The sequence below is a fragment of the Vipera berus genome, assembly GCF_964194415.1.
Source record: "Vipera berus genome assembly, chromosome: 5".
Classification (NCBI taxonomy): Eukaryota; Metazoa; Chordata; class Lepidosauria; order Squamata; family Viperidae; genus Vipera; species Vipera berus.
Genome location: NC_138207.1, coordinates 39,687,194 through 39,712,817, shown reverse-complemented (window position 1 = coordinate 39,712,817; position 25,624 = coordinate 39,687,194). Strand labels below are relative to the sequence as shown.

Below are 25,624 nucleotides of genomic sequence, written 5' to 3'. Positions count from 1 at the left end.
TCAGTTGCAAATCCCGCAGTATATTCTGGACACCTTATTCAACATTAAGTGAAATACATTCCTTATTTCCCTATGATCACATAAAACCTCAGCACCCCATCAGCCTGCAGAAGTACATTACAGCCAATCAGTTATTGATGCTGAAAAAATATTAAATCAACAACAATTGTTGTTTTCATCTTCTGCACTGTCATAAACCATGGTTTATAGACCATAATGGCAGAGTTAGTGCAATAAGCTATGTCAAATCCAAACTAAACATAGCAACATAGGGTGATGAATGAGGTCCCACCAGTGCACTCCTCTAGACAAGCAGCTCATCTGTTAATCTTTTTAGCGTAACCTTCAATGCACTCCATTTCTGACTGCCTTATTACTACTAGTCTAATGTTGTACATCTCATCCAGCATGAGTCCTTCGGGAAAGGGCGGTATATAAATCTAAATAAAATAAAAATAAATAAATAAATGATAGAGTGGAACACTTGTTCAGCACATCCAAATAATCAGCATTTGTGTTTGCTACCTCCAAACTAGCTAAGTGAGGCCATTCTCCTATATATGAGTGTGATCCTTATGCAGTCATAATGCCCTTCATCCCCTCAAGAAAATGAAGAGAGGCTATCAATTTATTTGCCTCACCTGATTCATCCCAATCGATCTATGTATTTTGTGTATGCACACAGGTTTTAATAAATTAGCTGATCATAAACAAAGGCCACTGGGATGGTTATTTTATTTTTATGTATGTATTAAATGTATATGCCACCCTATTCACTATCAAGCATCTTTTGGTGGCTGGGGATTTACGTTCAACAGATAGCAGAAATGATAAAGTGAAGACTCAAAAAAGAAAACCAAAGGAAAAGTGAGGACCATTTTCGGCAAAAAGTCTCACTACTCCCAAATCTAGCAAATCTGCAAAAGATACTTCACACTTTTCTCCCCAAAGATACAAACACAAAATCTTTGGAAACCAGCAAGTCAGATGAGTGAAATGCCACCTACAGTACTAACTTGCTTGCAGGGTAGAAATGATACATCCGTGTTTCATAAAGAAATGTTGAAGAGCAGTTTTAAAAACATTCAAAAGAAAGATAATTCTGAAAGTTACATGCTATGAAATGTCTCAAGTTAGAATGACTGTAGGAATAGATAAGTTATTAGTGGGGGGAAGAAAGGGAGGACTCAATCATTTTAGATGATTCTCCAGATTTTGATACTGGAGAGCAGTGGACACAAAAGCCATATCAGGGCAGGGAGAAGCTGCCAACTGTAAAAGCTTGTGTGAATTATATACAAATCTAAACTACAATATTTTGCCAAATGGCTAATAGTAGCAGCATAGGAGTTCATGGAAGAATCTGATGAAGAAGTTACTGTACATCACCTCTTTTGTTTTCCAAGAAACGCTGAGAGTTTGGGAAATCTTCCCATGTATTTTCTTTTACACGGAAGGGTTGAATTAATGGACTATGAATCCCTCTAGAATATGAATGTGACTGTAACGTCCAAGAACAGATTGTATGTATGAAATCACAAAGATCATGCAGAGGCAAACAGGTCTTCGATATTAATTTAAGTAAAATGTTTTCCTTAAAGAAAAGTGGTTGAATATTTCATGCTGTCAGAGTTCATTATTTTAAATATATATAAAAGAAATCAGGTAAATAGTAACCTGTACAAATAGATTAATCAAATAAAATCCTAACAATATATTGTGAAAGAAACAGGAACCATAAATCTTGCAGGTTCCCAGAAATAGTGGTGAAGTCTGGAAGATGAGCCTAAAGTTCACATAGAGATCCATCTGCCAAGAGTTTATATTACTCAATCTTTATTGGCTTCCAGTTTGTTTTAAGTAGAATTTAAACTGTTCACTCATTCTCATCTTCAAGGAAGTGAAAGACATGCTGTGAGTCCTATTGCTAATATAACTGCAAACATACAAAACAGATTGATGCCTGGACTATGGGCTTCCTTGAGACTGGACAGTTATAAGATTGTTTTGCTAGCATTCAGGTGCCAGGTTATGAAAATATGGGTTTCATTATTGTTGTTTTGTTGTTGATCTGAAAGCAGTCTTGCTATTTCATATTGGCTGCCGAATTCCAGTGGACTCTTTTGTATTGGAGGTCAGTTTTAACACTATTTTAATGGTATACTGTTGTATTGTATCATTATAAAACAGCAGGTCATGGAGATTACTTTTTTTGGAATGGAAAAAAGGACACCAAAAAATTCATTAACAAAGCAAATAGGGCAATGTCTGATTCATTATCCGATTGGAATTCTGAGTCAATGTGTACTCTGCTTTGCCATTATCTTATCCTTTGCACAACTTTAAAAAAATTCTACATTTCCTTTGAAAATTAAAGTGCCCTGTTGAAAGATTCTTCATGTCCTCATAAATTTAGATGCTATGAAGACTGAGACAGGGAGTTTATTTCTTTAGCACCGGGAAATAGAACAGCTCAACTTTCTATCATTTGAGCTGGAGTCATCAGTGCTTGGACTCATGAGAACAAGCATATATCAGTTAGGCCATTTATACTTTATAATCTATTCCAAAATTACAGGCATTTTCATTATATATTTAGGGGAAAAAAATTTCAGTTGATGTAGGATTGGCAGAACCTGGGGACAGAGTTAAAAGAGGGATAAGCCTGGAATCCTTAAGTTCAACACACACACCCTTATCTATTCCAAATAGGTGCTAACCTTTGAAAAGATTCCAATGCTTAGATTTTTAGCAATAAAGATGCTGCATACAGACCTGGTCTTTCACACCTGACAGCTGAAGTTCTTCACACATGCAGTTGCCAACTCTTATCCAATGCACAAAGAAATATCAAATATTCTATGTATGTCTGAATATGTCCAGTTTTTTAATCTTCTTTCACATTTAAGATATTTCATCAAATTTTAACAAAACATCACTTGAAAAGTCGAAGCAAAACTGATGAATTGTATTCTGAAATTCCTTAAGAATTATCAAAACTTTGAAGAGGCAATGCATACACACACACAAACACACAAACCACCCATCCTAACATTTTACTTTACCTCACATGGAAAGAAAGTAGCCCCAGGTAATGTTCCTGTAAATATATTGGTCAACACACAATAAATCCTGGAAATATTGAGACATCTCTACTTGATTTGAATGATTCCAATGTTTTACTTTCTGCTCCAATGTCTGCTACAGATGGTAAGAGATACTTTTCTGCCACAAGCTCAGTCATGCCAACATAATATTCTAACAGCACGCTCTCATTCTTTTCTTCTCCTTCTCTTGCTTCTTACAATGGCATTCCAACTATCCTATAATCCTGATGCCCAAACAAAGTCCCAAACAAAGGTGCAGGTAATGTAAAAACTATGCAGCACAACCAATTCTCACCACTCCCAGTTTATCCTGTCCTCCTCTTCCCTCTCGCTTTATCAAGATTTAACATTTTTCACTATGGTTGCTAGGAATGATTTAAGCTGTCTGCTTTGAGCTTAACTTAATTCTTCACCCTTGAGATTTCCAAAAGGGGGAGGTTGGGGAGGGGGAGAGGGATAAGGAGAAAATTAACTGCCACCATTCATAATTTGGAGTAAAGGGTGGTCTGCTTTCTATACCTTAAGAGTATCAGAATATGATTAGTTTTTTGCAGGGTGTAGCCTGTGTGCAAATAGCCTTCAGAGAACAAGAGCAAGTGAAAAGCAGACTCATTACCTTATCAGTAACTTACTGGAGGTGTTTGCATTTTTAAAAATCAGCTTTTGGAAAGCTTCCTTGACATCACTTATGAAAATCTAAGTATGCCTTTTATAAATCAATATAGGTACTTCAGAATATAGTCAGAAAGGGTACAAGCCTACTTTTAAAAGAAACTTTTAAATGTCAAAAGTAGGGGAATAACAGTGTTGCAATTACTGTGCTACCTAAAAGCATGAACATGTTAGAGGGGATTTCAATCATTAAGTCCCTTTTGTTTTTCAGTGCAGGAATCCACATGAAAGCATCTGGAGTAGATGGCGGTTCAGCCTTTTGCTGAATATATCCAGTGAAGGATACATACCAATCTTCCCCCTTTCTGGGTAATTGATTCCACTATTTGAATTGCTCCTACAACTACCATGATTTTTGGTCTAAAATCCAGTAAAGACTGGCTACTTGTAACTTCAATCCATCAGTCTATTATTTATTTATTTATTTATTTATTTATTTATTTATTTATTTATTTATTTTTTATTTATTTATTTATTTGATTTATATACCGCCCTTCTCCCGAAGGACTCAGGGCGGTGTACAGGGCAATAAAAATAAGAATACAGAATATAAGATTTAAAATTAAATGATTGTGCCGGATGCAGTAAATTAGTTAAAAACAGTGTTAAAACCTTATGCCTTCAATTTGGTCACATGTTATACAACATCCTTCAGGTATTTTCAAGACTGTGATCATGCTCACCACCCCAGCCTTTGTCTCATGGTTAAACATTTCAAATTGTTTCATCTTCTATTTGTAAGTTTTAGTTTCTACTCCCTGACCATTCTGACAACCTTCCTTAAACATGTTTCAGTTTGATGTCCAGAACTGGGTTCAGTATGAAGGCAAGGGACTAACATGGGATAAAACAGAACAATTACTTCTTGTAATTTACTTATTTTTCCAATTTATACGACTGCCCATCTCAACAAGTGATTTCAACAGAAATGATACAGCCCATTTGTCCTTTTTGCAGGAAATCACACTATTCATTCACATGATTAGATTTTAGGCACATATGATATAGCCTAATTTTACAACTAATGCTGCCAAACATCACCCTCTTACACCTCTGTTTTGATCTGTTTCTGAAGGATAAAACTTTGCATTTCCTTCCATTAATTTTCAAGTATTTGTTGCCCATCCATTTCTCTCACGCACCAAGCAGCAGCATCCACATAAACTCACTGCCATTAATGGAATGATGGTGAGAACACATTGCAAACTTTGTCCCTTGGGCCATGCATGCAATGTTGTGATGTACACAGAAGATGGGGTTTGCATCACAACACTGCCACGCTGCTGATGCTAATCTGGCCCCTTCGCCCATCCCTGCAGATGCTGCTACTATCAAGATGGTTTTGATTTTTACTTTAGAGCAGAGGTCCCCAACCCCTGTTCTGTGGACCGGCACTGAGCTGCGGCATACCAGCAACCGGGCTGCGCAAACAAGTGAAACCCCATCCACTGGATGCAGGCAGCACACAAAACCACATCCGCTCTGGTTCGCAGGAAAATCTTTCTCCACAGAACCGGTCCCTGGTGCTCAAAATATTGGGGACCTCTGCTTTACGCAGGGGTGTTAAACTGCCGACCCGTGGGCTGGTTGCATCATATGGAGGCCGCACCCACCCCAGCTCCAGCAATGCAAAAACAGTCGTGATACGTCGCAATACGTCACATGATGTGGCGAGTTTGACACCCGTGTTTTAGAGCATCAGCTATTCTGGGCCATTTTGCTTGCAAATTTTATATACATACATACACGTTATCTTTGAAGTGATTTTTTTTAAATGCTAAAAGCCAAAAGAAGATGCAGGGCTAAACCATGTGTAACCTCACTGGGTATCATTCTACAACTTAATGAGGAACCATTTATGAACACCCTGGATACAGTTTGCAAGCCAATCATATATCCATTTAATGGTCCTGTGATCCTACCCAACCCTAATCCTAGATGCATTCCCCCAACTGACACAATTTCATGTTTATTATTTCTTTTCATTTTCAGACTGTACTGCAAACTGTACTGTCTTCACTTGCACAAGTCTAAGAACAAAAGCAGATATAAACAACTTCAGCTCTTCAGGTTATCATGAATATGCCAATTTATTTTCTAGGCACACCCACACACACACACACAAGGTCCACCAAATTCAGGGGTTTTTTTTCCTTCCTAATTTTTATAAAAATACAGCTCCCTGTTGTCCTGCCCAGTTCGTTTCCTCCCTAGTTTAACTGCAGAATATGCCTATTGCCCAAAGCTTTTTTTTTTTTTGGCCTTTTGCAAGGAGAACAAAACAAGATTCCACTAAAAGTGTCTTTTTTACCAATGTCGCTGCCGCTCCCCCCCCCTCCCGCCTAATTGCCTGCAATAAAGCCGCCGTCAACGTCGAGGCTGGAGTGGGCTCGCCTTCTGCTTTAGCGGCTAGCCAAGGCTCCTCCCTTGCATCTCAGCAATTTCTTAAATAAAGAGCTCCCGCAAAGCAACCAGCTGGGAGAAGATCAGCGCGCAAAAAAAAAAAGAAAACCGCCATCTGAGAAGGATGGGAAGAGAAAAGGGTCGCCAAACGCTGCCTTCCGGTTAATCTCATCGCGGATGAAGGCAGGGGCGACGTGGGGATCCGCAAGGTGGCTCCCCCGCAGCTCTCAAAACAAAAAGAAGAGGGGTTTTGACGTTTCTCCCGCTACTCATAGAATAAACTGCTCCTGGGAAGAAATACCAGAGGTCCGTGGGTTTAGGATGCCACGATCTGGTGGTCCCTATAAGCTTCCCAAGTTTTCCCTACCCTGTTGCATCAATCAAGGAGCAGTCTAGCTAAGCGGTTTTCGCGGTTCTGTTTTAATTGCAGCCGAGAAACATCTTCTGAATGGTCACGTTCATCATCAAAGCTACACCAACAGCACCTCCTTCTCGGGCTCCCTCCCTCCCCCCCCTTCTTTCCTTTGGATCCTGCCTAGAGTTTTTATACCGATTCTGCCCATTACAACAGGGGCGCCCACCAATGCGATGTACCCCGCAGTTCATCACTAGGCTGTGCCCCCACCCCTCATTTGAGGTAGTAAAATCACAGCACGCTCGTTGGGGTGGCCGCCCTCGATTATTTTCTTTTTTCTTTTTGGGAAAGGGGAGACTCCCAGCTACTCCCTAGACAGCAAAGAAAAAAGCCGGGCAGGACTTAAGTTTTTAAGTCATTCCCTGCAAAAAAAAAAGCTGCAGCAAGTTCTGCGCTCGATCCCCAGCCCAGGAAAAGGGCCGGCGGCATTCTCCTCTCCAGAACGTGCTGGCCCGACTAGCGATTCAAGTAAGGTATAGTCCGGGAAACGCGAGCGGGAGCTCTGCTTAGAGCGAGCCCTGAAGGACGAATCGACCACTAACCAAACCAGACTTCATCTCGCAAACCACGAGGGGCCGGGACGTGGTACAGTATAAGTCGCTCTAAATCCCTCGGGTGGAAATGGCCTGTAGGCTACACATCTATATTCTTTCCACGCTAAGAGCCATCACAAGGACCGCCGCCCCGGTTTGATTCTTCCCCTCTTCAAGCTAGCCAGACCAAACACACACACACACCAAACCACCGGCCAAATTTGCGAGCGTTCATTATCAGGCGTTTCCTTTACTGAAACTCAAAAAGGGAGAATTAAGGATCGGGTCCCAGTTACACCTTCCACCACGCCAGCCCACTCCCACCCTTCATCTATTGTAGCCTGACACGGCTGTGGGCGGAGGAGGACGGGCGGTGTGAGCACTTAAGTTGGGAGCCGGTCGACGCTCCGCTCTTGCTCTTTGCCGGACCTGCCCGCCTTCTCCCCCGAGCACAAACGTCTTGCCCGGATTTGCCCGGCTACTGCGCCCGGTCTACCACGCACACCGCTCCGACGTTCCCTTCCCTGGGAAAAGCCCGTTTCTCCATTGAAGCAAGAGTCGGGGTGAGGGGCCGAAGGGCGGTGCAAACGCCACCGGAGCCCGGTTCCGAGCGCCGGCAGAATCTCTGAGCTCCGCAGCGGGAAGGGTTGGAAACCACTTCCTGGCCCCAGTTCCCTAGCCTTCCAGATCTTGGAATAGGGTAGCCGAGCCGCATTGCAGCCGGACTGGATGGGAAATCTACCCGGGGACGCGTCCCGTGGAGTCGGTGCCCGCTCCCCGCGTCCTTTTTCCGAGCGTGGGCTGGGAAAGCGGCAGACACAGCAAGGGAACCGAGCAGGGCTTCCCCCCCCCCCGTGCGAGTATCAACAGCAAACTGAACAATCCGGCGAATATCGTCAGGGCTTTTTTTAAAAAAAAAAAAGTTTTCTTTCTACCCGCCCACTCGCTTCCCTTTCGTTGATCATATTTTGTTACCTTCCACCGCTGCAATTGCAGATGCCAAGCAAAAAAGCACAACAAAATCCAGTGCCGTAGGAGCCCCGAACATGATGCAGAAGAGACGTGAGAGGGGGGCAGATTTAAAAAGAAGAAAGGAATAGTTCCTTGTTGGACCAGATTTAGCTCCTTTCTCGTCGCTTTTTCTCTTTCTCTCCCTCTCTCTTTATATATATATATAATTCAATATATATCCTGAACAACTCCGCTCCGGAATACCGAGTCCACCGCGTGGGTCCGTGCGTGCGTGTGTGTGTGTGCGCAAGTGTGTGTAGGTATGTGCCAATGTCTGTATGCGTGTGTGTGTGTGTGTGTATGAGGTGTGATGTGTGTGGGGGTGAGAAAAAGAGAGAGCTACATTCAAGTGTCACATTGCAAGCGGTAGTAGAGTACAGTGAGAACAAAATCAGCCGCTGAGGCTGAAGGGAGGGGGAGAGAGAAGGGTTCCCCCCCCTCCTCGTCAATCGCGCGCGCGCGCCCCCATCAATACTTTTCCCACCCCTAACGGCTCCCGTCCAATCAAGAAATCGAGCCCACAAAAATCCTTCGACCAATCAGCAAAGAACACTCCCTTTACTCCGGTATTGTTAGTTTTAGAGAAACTTTTGCAGGAAGCGGTAGGGAAAGACCCGCGCGAGCGAGCAAAAGCGTAGAAGGAAGGAGAACAGCGCCCCCTACTGTCTCCACGGCCACATAGTTCGTCTCATTCTATTCAAGTCGTATCCATTCCGGTCACCCGTCCGCAAAGCCACTTGGCTCTTTCTTAACCTACCTATTTCTACCTTCGGATCTGGTCTGTGTAAAAATTTTCTTCACACTGGGTCTTCGAGACTCTCCCATTCGATATGTTGTGTTTTTTTTTATGTAGGAAAGTACCGTAGGCTAACATAGCCCAACAACCCTGAGCTGTGCCAGGTGAAGGCAGAGTCTAAGGTTGGTGAACGGAGCAGAAGGAGATACTGGGATCTCTGATAAAGACTTTCTTGACCTTTGGGCATTTTAGTCGCGCCGGTAATACCTAGAATCAAATTCCTCTGTTGTTGTTTAAAGAACGAATAACAGCAGCTCTTTCCATCCAAGTTTTGATGAGAACAAAACATTTTTGCATTGGGTAGAAGTTAACATAATAACAATAATAACAGAGAGCCTTGGTGGAGCAGTGGGCTGATGCCTCCTTAAGTAACACCAGCTGCCTGCAATTAGTGCAGGTTCGCATCCCACCAGGCTCAAGGTTGACTCAGCCTTCCATCCTTCCGAGGTAGGTAAAATGAGGACCCAGATTGTTGGGGGCAATAAGCTGACTTTGTAATAATGCCGCTTGGGGTGTGTGTGAAAGCCCTAACAAGCAGGCACATACATAGAATGAAGGCTACCGCTAAGCTTGTAAGCCGCCCTGAGTCTTCGGAGAAGGGCGGGATATAAATGTAATAAAAATGAATAAATAAATAAAAATAAATAATCCAAAGTCTGTATATGGGATATGAAGATATATATATTTGGAATACATCTTTTCAAAATTGTAATCCTGCTTTGCTTTTGAAAAGTTCATGCAGGTAAATGCTTAACTTAAATAACATCGATTTATTTGCTTTTGTCTCCAGGGTGATATCTACATATACTGGAATTAATTCTATTAAAGTTAATTGGGTTGTGTTGAATAGAGAGGTAGAGCATTTGTTATAAAAAGAGGTGATTTTATATGTTGCCTTTTGGTAGCTTCCAAGGTAATTTACAAAAAACAAGCTGAAATATCCCAATAACATATAATAAGCGTGCTAAGAAGAAAAATATTGTGAAGTTATAATCTAAGGGTCAGCCAATGTCATCCTGAAAAAGGAATCAAAAGTACATGATTCATGGAAGGAATCTGGTAGCACCTTTTCCAGCCAACAAATTATTATTAAAAGATGCAGCCTTATTAGAGTTGCAGTTCAATTTATCACATGCAGAGTGGTTAGACTGATGAGTTTGAACAGGGATGGGGGGGGGAAACATGTTGATTATGTAGATTACATATAAGAAAGATCATCAGTACAGGTAATCCTCAACGTATGCCTAAAATTGAGTTTTGCCCCATTTTACAATCTTTCTTTCCACGGTTGTTAAGTGAATCACTGCAGTTGTTAAGTTTGTAACATGGTTGTCAAGTGAAGGTCGTCAAAGTCAATTGACTTTGCTTGTCAGAAGGTCGCACAAGGTGATCACATGACCCTGGGTCACTGAAACCATCATAAATATGAGTCAGTTGCCAAGTATCTGAATTTTGATCACATGATCGTGGGGATGCTGCAACGAGTGTGAAAAATAATCATGCCACTTTTCAGTGCTGTTGTAACTTTACAAACGGTCACTGTATGAACTGTTGTAAGTCAAGGACTACCTGTATTTTATCAATTGGCCACTGAAATGTGTTAAAAACCTACTTGGTTTTTTGAGATATCCTGAGAGTACCTGAAATATTTTGATGGGGGTGAGTTCAGCAACCTCTCACTAGCGTGTAGGCCAGGGGTCGGCAACCCTACATGGGGTTGCCCTTGAAGACCACTCGGAGGCTTCAACTGGTGCAGAATGCGGCCACGCGAGTTGTAATGGGGGTCTCCCGATACTCCCATGTAACACCTCTACTCCGCGAGCTGCATTGGCTTCCGGTTGCCCTCCGGGTGAAATTCAAGGTGCTGGTTATCACCTATAAAGCCCTACATGGCCTGGGTCCGGGGTATTTGAGGGAACACCTGCTGCCGGCATCAAACGCCCTTCGCCCAGTGCGCTCCCACAGGGAGGGTCTGCTCAGGGTCCCGCCGGTAAGAGATTGCCAGTGGGTGACACCCAGGGATAGGGCCTTCTCAGTGGGAGCGCCTGCCCTCTGGAACCAGCTGCCGGTGGAGCTGAGGACTGCTCCCGACCTCCGATCATTCCGCCGGGGCCTGAAGACCTGGCTCTTTGAGCTCTCGGGCCCAGGCTGAGGAGACATTCATTTTAATTGGGGGTTTTAATAGTACAGGGTTGATTTAATATTTTTTAAATTGGGTTTTAACTTTTGTATGGTTGATTTTAACTCCCTGTAAACCGCCCTGAGTCCTCAGGGAAAGGGCGGTATATAAATGCAATAAAATAAAATAAAATAAATAAAACCCGAAAAAGAAAAAGAGCCACTGGGAACCGGTTCCATCACACATAAAAAAAAGTGGGAGCCGCGTGTGTGTGTGTCCATGCACGCGCATGCGCAAAAAACGTTTCTTGCGCATGCGCGGACGCACGTGGTTGCCTTTTTTTTATGTGTGATGGAACCGGTTCCCGGTTGCGCGACGGCAACGGCCTGTCTGCAAAGCTGCCGAAAGCGGCAGCTTTGCAGACGGGCCGCAGCAGCTTTCACAACAAGCAGGGCCGCTACCCATTCCGAGAGGTGCGCGCGCACCTCCCCAAACCTCCCCAAACGTCGGCAGGTCTCCGGACGGCGGCGGCTTGGGAGAGGTGCGCGCGCACTCTCCAAACCGCTGCCATCCCGTTTGCACAGCTGCCGTGAACACGACAGGTCTCCAGACGGGGCGGCGGCGGCTTGGAGTGGTGCGCGTGCACCTCCGCCCTTCGGAAAGGTGCGCGCGCACATCTCGGAACGGGCGGTGCCACTCTCCATTTGGAGAGGTGCGCGCGCACCACTGCCCGTTCAAAGAGGTGCACGCGCACCGGGCGGCTGGGAGCCGCAGGAGACGGCTCAAAGAGCCGCATGCGGCTCCGGAGCCACGGGTTGCCGACCTGTGGTGTAGGCAATTAAATTCCCATCTTTCCACAACAGCCACTTTGAGATCTGCTATGATGCCCTAGGAGGTCAAAATGATCTGATACTATTTAGTCCTTGCCTGGAACCTATATGTCAAAAATGTGTCCATTAATTATTCTATGCAAAGTTTGCCCCATTGTCCAACAGAATCCAGAAGGGCATTGCAAGCAGATAATTTTACCTATGCACTTTTGTTATATCTTCCCATCCTTAAAAGTGAAAAGGCACATAAAAACAATATTAAAAGAATAAAACCAGTGGCTTCTGGTATTCCTAGTGTCAGCATGACTTTGGCAGGACTGACGAAGTTGTCCTATCAGTATCTGAAGTTTCTGCTCAGAGGGTCTCATCCAGATGTCTTGCTATGCTGATCTGTGGCCAGGGCTACTCAGAAGCAGCTCTTTTCTGTGCTAGCTCCTGTCTTACAACAAGGCACCCTAGTCACCTGCCTATTTCAACAGCAAACAGAAATATTATTTTCCCCATCCTTTTAATTATGTGTTAATTCTGCTGTAATTTTTAACTTTATATTGCTGTTTGGTTTTTTATCATTGTTTTAATGTTATGTTACACTTTATTTTGTTCTGAATTTAATAAATGTTTCAGTGCAAGTTTTTAGTAATTGTTTTAGGCACGTTTTTCCATTGTAAAATGCTTTTGATGTTTTTTTAATGGGAAGCAGCATGGAAATCTTTTAAATATATAAATACATTCTTTCCACATATTCCATTTGATGGTTTCGTTGTTTCTTGCAGGTTAGTTTCAAAAAAAGAACTATGGTACTCTTCCTGCTTGTCTTCCTATATTATTCTTAGATGTTCTTGATCTTCAGGGCAATATAGGAAGACAAGCAGGAAGAGTACCATAGTTCTTTTTTTGAAACTAACCTGCAAGAAACAACGAAACCATCAAATGGAATATGTGGTAAGAATGTATTTATATATTTTCTTGACAATAATAAGAAAGTGATTCATCATTGTCTTCTTTTGTAGATATCTAGCCTATAGCCCTAATATTTTTTGTAGTCTCCAAGTATTAACTCCATCTGACTTGCTTAAGCAAAGTCAGCTAGATGCTGCCATATAATTGTGTGATCTTATAATTACAGACATATAACTTAAAGATATTATAAGTGCAATGTCAAAAAAGGTTTTTTTATATGGTTAAATAAGATTTAAAAGATTTTCTATATTTAAATTATTTGCAGCTTGAGATCGATTGCCCCAGTTAGTATATGTAACCATCCCCAACTGGTTCATCTTGGCTACTGTAACATCTAGTGATCGAGATCTAGAAAAGGATGCTCTAAGTCAGGGGTGTCAAACTCGCAATGTCACGTGACGTGTCGCAACATATCGTGACTTTTTTTCCCATTGCTGGCAATGGGGTAGGTGTGGTTTCGCCATGACACATCCGGCCTGCGGGGCCGGCAGTTTGACATCCCTGCTCTAAAGGGTCAAGTTCTATTACACATAACGGCCTTGTATTATGTCAGAATAGCATGTTACTGTGCTATTGTGTTACTGTTTTTTGGTTATTTATTATTTTTCCAAGAAGTATTGTTTAGATACAAAAAAATCAACAAACTACATGCCACTAATATCATCTTCCTTGCCATTTTTCTATTGTAAGTTGCAGTAGAATGATTCACTAACTTCTCATTATTGTCACACAAGTCTTAAGACAGGTGACACAGCTACAGAAAAAAAGAGCAGAAAGTACAAATGGATGCTTGCCTACCTTTTTTTTTTAACTTAAGGTTACTTCCGATTCCAAAAACATATTGAAGGCTGCTCATTTAATACAGCTCGAGCAAATGTAAGCCATTGCATAGAAAAGGGACTAAGATTGCAACATTTTAATATTTAATCATTTTAAAAAGCAAACTGCTGTTTATACTCAAAAGTCAAATTATGTTAAACAGGAATGAATTCCAAGGAAATTTGTTTTGTTCTTTTACCTCTATGACAAATAATAGCTTACAACCTTATTTTTGTTCATTTCGGAGAAATAGGTCTGTCAGGTGTTACAGATATTATGGGTATAAAAAGGAGAAATGAGCTTCGGCTTTTCTCAGCCCAATTTCTTTTAAATGGACTCAACTGTACCTTCCGACAATTCTTTGGCTATGAGAGTCTGGGATTCTGAGCAGTGCTAGATCGAGGAAAGAGTGCTATAAGGAATTGCAGGCTCAGACCCTAACTCTGGGAGAGTGCAAATTAGGTTTCTCTCTCTTTCCTTCCCTCTCTCTCTCTGACAACCTGGCTGGAGATGAGAGATGGGGAGCGATCACAAAGCTCAGCCAAGCCTTCTTATTAGTATTTATACTGCGTACCTTGATTTTTCATGCACTACTCAAGAATAAAATGGAAAGGGATGCCATTAAATCAGCTTTTGCTGTACAATGCAGTGATGGTTTATGTCTGTACATATATTTTATGATAATAGACATTAGACATGTTCTGTTCAATCAAAATGCATAAATAAATGGGAGTAAGCAGCAAAAAACACAAACACATCAGACCTGCCAAGCTCAGTTCACTGCTCCGGGGTCTTTGAATGAAATGCCATCACAGTGCAGATTCAGTGTGATTGAGATTTTAGATTTATACCAATAGAATCCCTAATTGGGAGAGATCTGTTCCTGTACTTGGCTGCATCATATTTGCATCACAGGTAAGCATTCTTGCCACTTTTTATCTTTTTGAAATATTTGTAGCCTTTTCTAATGTAGTGCTTCACTGGAGTGAGAGGAATATATGTAAACTCTGTGTATTATTCAGTAAGCTTTCCAAACTGTACTTCCTTGGCTTATTTCCCATGTCTCATTATGCTCAAGGGAGAAAATCCATTTGGATGAGATGTGACTTCTCTGTGCAGCAAGTTTCTAAGGATGGCTTTTCTCCATCTTTGCAGTTTCTTGCCCTGTTGTAATTTTCATGTATTGAAAACTATTCTGTATACAGGGGCTCAGCAGCTGAGCTGTTAAAATGCTGGGCTTGTCAACTGGAAGGTTGGCAGTTCGAGACCAAGTATGGCATGACAGGGTGAGCTCCCGTGACTTACCCCCACCTAGCAGTTCAAAAGCATGTAAATTTAAGTGCATAAATAGGTACCATATTGGTGGGAAGATAACGGCATTCCGTGCGCCTTCAGCATATAGTCATGCTGGTCACATGACCACAGAAGCCTCTTTGGATAATACTGGCTCTTCGCCTGTGAATCAGAGATGAGCACCATTTCCTAGAGTTGGACGTGACTGGCCCGAGGAAACCTTTACCTTTTATTCTTTATACAATCAGGCCATCAATCCATCTCACCCAGTATAGTAGTGATCCCTAGTGATTTCTAGCCCTGCTTGAAATGTTAGGAACTGAAGCTGACATCTTCTGCCTGCAGAACACGGGCTTTTCAACTTTTTCATCCATTGTACCACTTTTAGGATATGGCAACATCTGAGTACCACCAGTTGCCTAGCAAGGTGTCAAAAACTTAATGACCCTCCCAAAAAAGGAAAAAAAAAGTAATGAAGTACAGGTAGTCCTCAATTTACAACAGTTCGCTTAGTGACTGTTCAAAGTTACAATGGCACTGAAAAAGTGCCCCCCAAGCCACAGCCAAGCAAGACATCTGCCTGCTCGCCCAACGGCGCTCTTCCTCCTGTCCAAGGTTTTCATTGTTGTGAGCATTTCTGTTGAGGATTGGGAGCAGGGGTTGGGTGGTGGTGGTGGTGTTTAGTTTTTATTTCCCCCCCCTCTGCTGGGTGGTTGCAGCAGGTTTTGGTCACTTCACATGACCCTGGGACACTGTGACCATCATAAATATGAATCAGTTTCCAAGCATCTGAATGTAAATTACAAGACCCTGGAGATGCTGCAACATTCCAGCTGATCGGCGCTTCTTCTGGACTCAGCAGAAGCGCCAGGATCAGCGCCGAGCTCCAGCTGGAAACTGGCGCTGATCCTGGCACTTCCACTGAGCCCTGATAGCCCTGCAGCTCCAGCCATCTCTTGCTCAGGCTTGTGCGGTGCTGCCACCAGTTCAGCTCATTCCCCTCCCCAGCTACCACTTTTCTAGAATGGTCGCGTACCACCTGCCAGGTGTCAATGTACCACAGGTGGTACCTGTACCACTGGTTGAAAAGCCCTGATGTACAGTACCATTGTACTGTGACCATTTCATCTAATTTCTCTCCACCTTTATATCTTACTTTCCATACTTCTGCTTACCTCAATCCTCCCTCACAACATCTTTGTTTCCATCCCTCATGTTTTACTTAGAGCTTGACTTTCAAACCAAGCTCATCCCAGATAACATGGTTCACTTTTACATTCTAAGGACAAAGTGTGGAAACCCCATCGCTGAAGGGCAATCCTCCCATAGAAATACCAAGAATGGGGGGGATCTATATGCCAAATTGGGAAAAAGTTGCTGTACATGCTTTATCAAATGCCTTGGCAAAAGCTATACGATAACCTGCTAGAATACAAAGGCAAAAGAGAATAATTGCTAAAGTGATACTGCTTTATTTTGTTTGTAACGTCTCTTCTATGTAGACTACAACTGATATAATTTAAAAAACTTAAATTATAATTTGCCAAGCTTGAAAAAAAAAACACAAGAAAATGACAAGGATAAAATTGGTATTGAAACAGCTCAATTGCAGGTAAAGAAGATTCATGTACTTCTTCACACTGGAAAAAACATAAAGCTACAGCTTTGTTTAAAAAATATAAAATATACAAACTTAATATATCTGGGTTGATAGTAATATATCTATATAACATTAAGATTCTAAACAGATCTAATTTACAAATCTAGAGCCAGTACAGTAAAATGATTAAAGGTCCTGGAGCAGGACCAGCAGCATCAAATTGTAGCCTTTTCTTAGAAACAGAAGCTAACTGGGAAACTTTGGCCCTTACACTGGGAAATAATAATAAAAAAAAACTTAGTAACCTGCAACCAGCATGGTAGATTACTATGCATAACCTTCAGAGAAGAAGTCTTTTTACTCCATATAAATCCATGGAATGGATTAATTCAGGCTCATCATCATCATCATCATCAAACAATGAAATGTAATTAGCAGATGTTCATAAGTAATTGCTAATGAATTAAGATTGCTATTTCTTATACTGTGGGACAAAATACGAAGATTGCTTTATGCTGATTCACATAACCTAACAAGGGAACCAGGGTAGGATTTTAGTGCTCTGTGTTTATATGGACCAATATTACATGATACTGTAATACTGAGCCCTGGTGGAGCAGTGGTTAGAATGCAGTACTACAGGCTACTTCTGCTGGTTGGTGGCTGCCAGCAGTTTGGTAGTTAAAGTCTCATCGGCTCAAGGTTAACTGAGTCTTCCATCCTTCCGAGGTCGGTAAAATGAGGACCCAGATTGTTGGGTCTGTAAACCGCTTATAAAGGGCTGTAAAGCATTGTGAAGTGGTATATAAGTCTAAGTGCAATTGCTACTATGCTCCTCTAAGGAGGAATCATGTGTGTGTGTGTGTGTGTGTGTGTGTGTGTGTGTGTGTGTGTGTGTGTGTGTGTATCATATAAAGTATTATCGCTCTCACTCTTTTTTAAATAATATGAATCAACTGCAATAAAGAGATGCCATATGGGACAGGTTCTATAATAACCTATCATAATCACTGCAATTATTACATGTTGAACAGTGGTTTTTATACAACAATAATAAGGAAACATTGATGGTGACAATTACTGTCATTCATGACAAAGTTTTCATAGATTGTATTTTATTCTGCTACTCTTCTACATTTTAACTGTATAAACATAATGGGCCAAGAAATCTAATAAACAGCAACTGTCTTGCACAATATTCTGTAAGTAATAATCTGTAAGTATCTTACTAAGTCTTATTGGATTTATTTAAACCTTCAGTCTGATAATGTATTTGGGTGTCATAGTAAAAAGCCTACATTTACACTTGAACATTCAAATATATACAGCTAAACTTTATGTTTGGCAGTCCCTACAGAAGGAAATCACTGCTATTTTATGAAATAACTGTGTATGTCTGCCAATGAATCAGTATGTGGAAATGATTTAGAGAAAGCAGTTATTAAAGTAAGTTTCAGAGCTAACTCACATGCTGCAGGCATCCAAGATCCCAAGTGATATGGTCTCTTGTCTGGCAGATGTTACTCTGAAGTTATTCCACGATCAGATGAAAGGCTTATTCTAGGAAAATGCAAAAATGAGCATGCAGTGCTGTATGAAAAAGTACATAAATGATATATACAAAAAGGTGGACATGATTTTCCCTCTGTTATTATATTAAAACTTGGTTCAACCAATAGTTAAACAATAAAAGAACTAATAAAAGAATATATTGTTAAATTGTGGAATGTGCTACCACAAGATGTAGTGACGGCCACCACATGAATGACTTTAAAGGACGGTTAGAAAAATTCATGGAAGTTAAGAATTTCATAACTAATACTAGTTATGTATTACCTTTATGGTTATGTATTACCTTTAATATACAAACAACAATTTTGTATATGACTGCTATGTCATCCTGTAAATAAAAGTGTGACTGACTTAACAAACACATTCACTAATGAATTAATGCCTTAAAGCAATTGCACTTTTTTCAGGAGTTTCAAACTTAATATATGCTTATTTGAAAAGCTAGTTCCATACACAGGTATAAGTCTTACAAGTTGGGCAGCCAGCCTCCTGGTCCCATTTATGAAACACTGCCACCTATTGGAATCTAGGAAGAATGCTTTCTCTTTTGTGTCACCTGCCCTTTGGGAAAATATGTCCCCTGAGATTTGGATAGTCCCAACTCTACTGGCCTTGTATAAGATGATGAAGGTCTGATTATTCCCCTGGCATTGGGTCAGGCTATTGGATAAGCCCAACTTCATGTTTCTGGTTGTATGTTTTTGAATGGTTCTCACTGAACTATTGTTTATTATTATTATTTAAAATGTTCTTTATTATTGAAGGTTGGCCTGACAGGGACTAGAAGACAGGCCTTTTCAGCAGTAGCCAATAATCTGTGAAATATTCTCCCCTCGGAGATCAAGTATTCCTAACCCTGAGAGCCTTTGGTAAGGCTTTAAAAACTTGGGTGTGTACCCAAGCCTGACGCTTTGAATGTGCTAAGGGCCCCATTTCTTGGCTTTACTATTAACTAGTTAATTATCACAGCTGCTGCATATATTTAATTAGGATTTTTGTATTGTTTAAAATATTAAAAATGTTTTATTGCTTTTATACTTGTAGAATAAATAAATATTCTATAATTATCCCCCTTGCAACTGAGATGTCCCTTAGACACAAACGCACACAAATAAAAGCAACAGTCCTTTTCATTTCCAAGGTAAAATTCAACTTATAGCCTATAAAGAAGGGGTCATTTATCTTTCTAATAATGGTATTTACTCATATTTCTTTTGTTAAAGAAAACTTTCAGTATACCTTTTGAGTTAAAAGAAATCTCAGTCACTGGAGTTCTACCCTCAATTTGACCTCAGTCCAATTCACAAGTCGCCCTCTCTTCCCACACCTTCCACATACAGTGTATTCCTCCCTAGCAATGATCAGTCATGATGAACTGAACCATGTCTGCCCAGATTTTCTGTACCACAGTATGTAATGAATCACAGAAGTAGAAGTATTGTACTCAACTGTGATAAAATATTTGCTTGATTACTCAGTTCAATTTATGACTTTGAAGATGCACTATTTTGATTGGACAGGTTTAGTGGGACTTGATCATTTGGCAAAAGGAAAATGCCAACCTCATTTCCTATTGCCAAGTATGTGACTTTGATCTCTCTCTGAAATATATATTTCCATATATCTGCCCCTACAGTACACTGAACATTCAAGAACAGTTAAGTTAGGATGAGAATAGTAAGATGCTTACAATTTCCATTCTTGTTCAAACCAAAGAAAGTGCAATACAATAACTCTGTTTTAAATGTGTTTCACTCACATATAGTAGTTTTGCAAATCAGAGGTCAAACTCCACTTGTATAGACTATCAGGTCCATACTGGGCAGGAGATAGAGAAGTCCTGTTAGATATTCAACAGTTTTAGTTTCTTCAATTGCTTAGTAGAGATGGAACTAGTAAATGTATATTGATATATCTCTACAAGTCAATTTAATTCTTCCATATCCTGCCAAGTATAGAAACTATGCAATCAGAAAAAATTAATCCCAGCAGTAATGTTGCCTAAAACTGCCTGAATATTTGACATCAGGGTCAAATGTTCCATGGATAAGAAAGTGAAGTTAATCCAATACATGCTGGCCCAGAGAAAGGATCATCTGTTTGGCATCAAGGGATTTAATTTGTCTGCAGAAGGACGTGAGTGGCTTCATATCCAAACAAAGAGACAGGCACGCATCAAAGTAGCTGGCTAAATAAAAAATTTCAACTACAGCCTGCATGTCTTTCCCATGAATGCTTCAGTATCTTAAACCACCCAGAGATATTCAGGAAAAGTCGACCATTGGAAAGCTGCTGCACCAAGGCACAAGGATTCAAAGGGATTTACTTGGGATCATAGGCTGACTCTACATAATTTATTAAGGTCAACAACATTCCTAACTGAAATTAAACCCAGCCACCTTTCTTCTCTATCTCAACTGTTTCTATTTGTAAACTCTGGCTGGGCATCAAGGAGCATGATGGGTATGGCTTCCACTCACCTATTGCTGTCATGATGCCCTTAGGAGATACCTTGATGGGGATTTAGTTCTTAGGAAACTAAAGATTCCCTACCTGGCTTTCAATGGTATTACAATGCAGTGCAGATATTCTATACGTCAAACTCGCAATGTCACATGACATGTCGCAATGTATCGTGACTTTTTTTCCATTGCCGGCAATAGGGTGGGCACAGTTTTGGCATGATGCATCCGGCCCATGGGCAGGCAGTTTGACACCCCTGTTCTAGACCAATTCACCACAATGCCTTGGTTTGAAGAAAAGGCCTTTGCTTGGAGCAAAGCATGAAATTCACATTCTGAAAAGTCTCTAAGAATGCCACCAGCCACATTTCAGCACTGACATTCCAATTAAAAAAATAAACAAATTAAACAAGGGGGGAAAAATCCTCTTGCATATTTTGTTTTTTGATTCTTGTGTACTTTAGGAATTTTTCCAGAGGAGAATACAAATTCTGAGAAATTCCCATGGGGAGAGCATGGTTGTCTTGCATAAATTTGAGGTGTAATGTATGTTTGTGTTCCTCTTCTACCTTTCACTGTACAGTTTTCTTTCCAATGGTCTGCAGCCTTTCTGATTCCCATATTTCGATTGTCATGGGAAGTCAAGCCAGCTTTCTCCGCTGGGCCTTTTCATCAGAGCACTACTGTTACCACAAACAGGGAATCCTACCTTGAGAAATTGTTGGAAAAATTCTCCTTTCCCTGGAACACAGGGAAAGGAGAAGTCCATCCAGGTTTTTTGCCCACAGACTGGTGGAGAATTTTCACAGCTCATTTGAGCCAAATCAAACTTTTGGTCTTATATGGTGCTGTCGTAATAGTAGCAAGTCAAGCTTGTTGGCTGGTGGGTGAGCATAGCAGCTGGAGGACACATATTGTGTGTCACAACAATGATAGTATCATTACCAATACATAACACTGTGGGCAATGAATGAAGATGCACAATCTGCCATGTCTTCTGAATCAGCACCTGAGCCCCAGGCCACATAATACCCTCTGGGAACTGGTGTGGAAGTATGAGTGGGCACATATTGCATAACAAAGCCCACAAGAATCTCTCTTTCATTTGACTCAGCAAAATCCTTTGTTCTTGCCATAAATTACACTGCAGTTATCCCCCCCTCCCCCAAATTCCTAACCTCAAAGCTCTTTCCACTACCTGTTTATTCTTTTAATAAACAGTTATCGAGAGTCTGGGGAATGCATATTCAATTATTGCTGAATGCTTGTTTGTGGTGTACAAGTCTATCCAAATCCTTTTTCTACTCAGTGCATGTATAGCTGATGCAAAATTCTTCCCAATGAAAATTCAATATATTTAACTACATCAAGATGTATTTTTTAAAAGAAAAAAAATCTGGAACTGTAGAGGGGAAAATGAAGATGAAGAACAGTTCTCTTCCAGCATATCCTGTATTAAGTGTTAACAAGAAACATACTCTAAATTTTAATTACTGTAGCAGCCCTAATCACAGGTGCATTTTCTAAACTGTCTCTGCAAAGGGCATTTTTAAAAATATGCTCTGAAACTGACTAAAAAACCCTGTCTTATGCTACTTACGTTTAAGGGCATTAAATGAAATTAAGACCCTTCTTTTAAAAGTAAAATCCCTTTGAGACAAGCCTGCTTAATTAGTAATATGAGACAGATTTCACGTGTGCCTCTGTAAGTCTCATTCCCACTGTTTGCCTGTTCATACTGTATGAAAGAAAATTATAGTTTTAAATGGGGGTGAGCAATGTTATTTTTTCCTCATTAGGGACCTTACTTTGTATTTTTCTGTCCTAAAGACCATGCCCTGTGCATAGCAGACGACAGGCTGATTATACCAAGATGAAATATTCTAACCATTTTTCCTTAATTTAGGATTATACCCGGACATTAACAATACTGACAGTCAGCACTTGGCTATCAGATTTCAGTAACACAATACAAGGGTGCTTTGGTGAACATCAAGTGGGGCTGGGATACTTACATTTTATTTGTCATACACTGCCTGTAGAGATTCAGGAAGATGCTGTTGGAAACATGCGGGAACCATTACCAAGGCAAAAGGAGATTAAACATTTTTTTAAGTCCAGAACAAGATAACATTCAACAGATGCACAAATAAACTTCTTCCTAATTTGCTGAAGCATAAGAAAAAAAGAAAAGGTATAGGACAATCAGATTCAAAAGAGTCTGTTATTATAGTTAATCTCAATAAAAATAATTTTAGCCTTCTGTGGAGGTGATTGCCTGGCCTGGTTTACATAGTGAGTTGGATACTGCATGCAACAATTCTTTAAAATGATTGCTGTAATGGCCTTGGAGAAAATGTACGTGCATGTAATAATTTTAGCATCCTTATATTGCATGGCCTACAAGCTTCTTTGTCTACTGAACACCTTTCCTAACCAGCTGTGAACTCTGCAAATAGATTTGTGTTTTCTGTCCCTTGGGAAGTATCGCTTTAATCACTTCAGGTGTTCACAGTGCAGCTTCTTTATTAAATACCAATTCCTGTTCCACAGTGTGGGCATTTGTTGTGCACTCTTTCCTTCACTCTTTTCCTCATCTGATAAAAATGTCAAAGCCAAGAGAAAGCCTCTTCTGATAAAAAAAATATCAAGGCCAACATAAAGGAGATATGAACATATGTTTCAGCCTTGATGCCACTGGGTGTACACACATTTAAAGAAAAGTATAGACAAACTACTGGTGAAATGACAAATCCATCCCCTGGTCCTACTTTGTCAATCTCAGTGAGAATGTGGAAGGGGCACAATAATGCAGGAAAATTTTCAACTAGGATGTTCAACGTATGAGCATTACAGATAAATGCTCCTTCTTCTACAAAAGAAAGCCTGCATAGTATATATCCTCTTCTCTCTTTTATTAGCAAAACACTTAGATTCTTCTTTTTAACTGGAAGTCTGACACTTAAATCCATTGGTGACTTGGCAACTGTACCTGATTATGGGTTGTTGTTTTTTTCCCCCCTATGCTGGAGAGGGTGCTGAGGTTGTTCTTTATTGGATTAGGGCTATCGATATGAGCATTTTATCTTCATGTGTTATACTGTACTGCCTAAAGTATTTTTGAGAGAATGCTACTGAAATTTTATAAAATAAATAAAAGAGTACAGCTATAAGCATCTAGGCATTTTCCCCATAGATCATTGGGCTGAATGTACTTAAGCTTCCTTTATAGTGCAGAAAAACCAGAGCCTGGTTTCTTGCTTTCATTTTAAAATGGGAAACAGTGAACGGTGATATGCCATCCAGTTAGAAATTCAAAGAACTCGGTTGCCAGAATGATAGTCTCACTCATACATCTGATAGGTCCCTACCTATTTTCAGATTGAAAGAGTTGAACAATAATTTCAGAAGGATCATTTAAACACTTGGAAAGGCACTAAATGACTAAGTCCTCATTCTATGTCTGCAAAACATTGAGATTCTCCTAAAGAGGCCATATGGATACCAAATGACATTAGCTATTGCAACAAGGGAACCAAGATAAAGCAACAAGAGAAAGTCTCCTGCGTGTTCTGATGCTAATCTGCCAGAAGCCAGTTAACAAAAAGACAGTCCTTAAAGCTTGAAGGACATTGCCATCTGGTTAGGAAGAAAGGAGTTTAGCAGATATTTTATCTCTAAAACCAGAGGAGTTTGATCAGGGAAAGACCTTTCCAAACCAATAGCAAATAGCAGTTTTACCTAGCCTAGGTTGACCTGAAGAGATAGGTCAGGGTGCATTTATTTGAAGCAGAACTAAAAAAAACCTGTCAGAATTGGCCGTTATTACAAAATAAATAATTCTCAAAATGACTCTCCCTTTACTCTCTTCAATATAGAAAGGAGGGAGGAAAAATGTCAAACTTTCAAGATTCTTTCTATAACCTATTCCAATACAGTAGGAAAAACTTGCAGAATCTGGTTTTGGAATTATTTACAACCTTTTACCACTAGTGACCATGGTAGGCAGTGTCTATGTTTGTTCAGAAAATGTATATGCATGCTCATCTTAATCATTCTGAGCAGCTAACAGCATAAAACTGAAGCAAGAGTGGAACAAACAATAACAGACAATCTTCTGTTAGAATCTTCTGCTGTCACTTTCCCAGATCCATGGAATGATCAGTTCTCTGGGATCAGAGGACAATTTCCAAAGAAGCTGTTCTCTTACCAGCTTCTCTTGCCATGTGTGACAATTGAATAACAGAAGCAGCAAAGGAAGATGAGGGTTTCCTCTAGATTTATCATGGGGAATCGATGAAAAATTTGCTTCCCCATTTCACATTGCAAAGAAAGAAAACACTGAGAGAAGTAACACTTGACCCTGTATCTCCACTTTCCCCTTCACCCTCAAGAAAAGAGAAATGGATAAAATAAATCTAGATTGTTTGGATAAAGTAGCTCTCTTGGGCTCTTGATTTAAACTCCCCACAGGAGAGTATAATCCCCAAATGAGAATGGAAGTGGAGAAAAGTTCAAACAACAGCCCACAGCTTGATATGGGGGATGCCAATTGAAGAGCCACATTCCCCACTTCCCCTTCAGCACAGCAATGCCAAACACATAGTCTTTTAGATGGTAACAAATGTCCAGCAAATGTCTGGACAGTATGTAAATGATGGTATATGTCCAGGAGAAAGTAACACATGACTGGTAAAGGTCAGATGTGGCCACCAGCTTTCTGGAAAATCACTGGGCGTGTATGTAAAGGCCCCACTCCAATGCTTAGGAGATGCAATGCACCTCCAAGTAAAGCTGTGGATTGACCAAGGGGAAGCCAGCTTCTTCTATAACTACTTTTATCTGGGATGAAACAAATAAATTTGAACTTGTTCTGTTCTAATGCTGGGTCTCCCCAAAACTCCACTGCAAGCCTCTTTCTTCAAACGATGTGGTGCTATGAAAGGCAGCATCACAGCAGTTGCAGCAGTTAGTTACTGAAACAATGATCAGATGCAGATTGTTTCAGCATCATGAAAATTATAAGCTTCAA

The 25,624-nt window shown here is 40.7% G+C and overlaps 1 protein-coding gene across 1 annotated transcript in view; it reads right to left on the bottom strand.

The window, feature by feature from the left end:
- The window catches only part of EPHB1 (EPH receptor B1), a gene marked incomplete at both ends in the record, with an annotated part of 375,741 nt that extends 367,563 nt beyond the window's left edge, over positions 1–8,178 (bottom strand). Inside the window, one exon of the mRNA XM_081329090.1 lies at positions 8,106–8,178. Within this exon, the coding sequence (XP_081185216.1) occupies positions 8,106–8,178 (73 nt within the window). The remainder of the gene's footprint in view (positions 1–8,105) is intronic.
- Between the last annotated feature and the right edge of the window lie 17,446 nt (positions 8,179–25,624).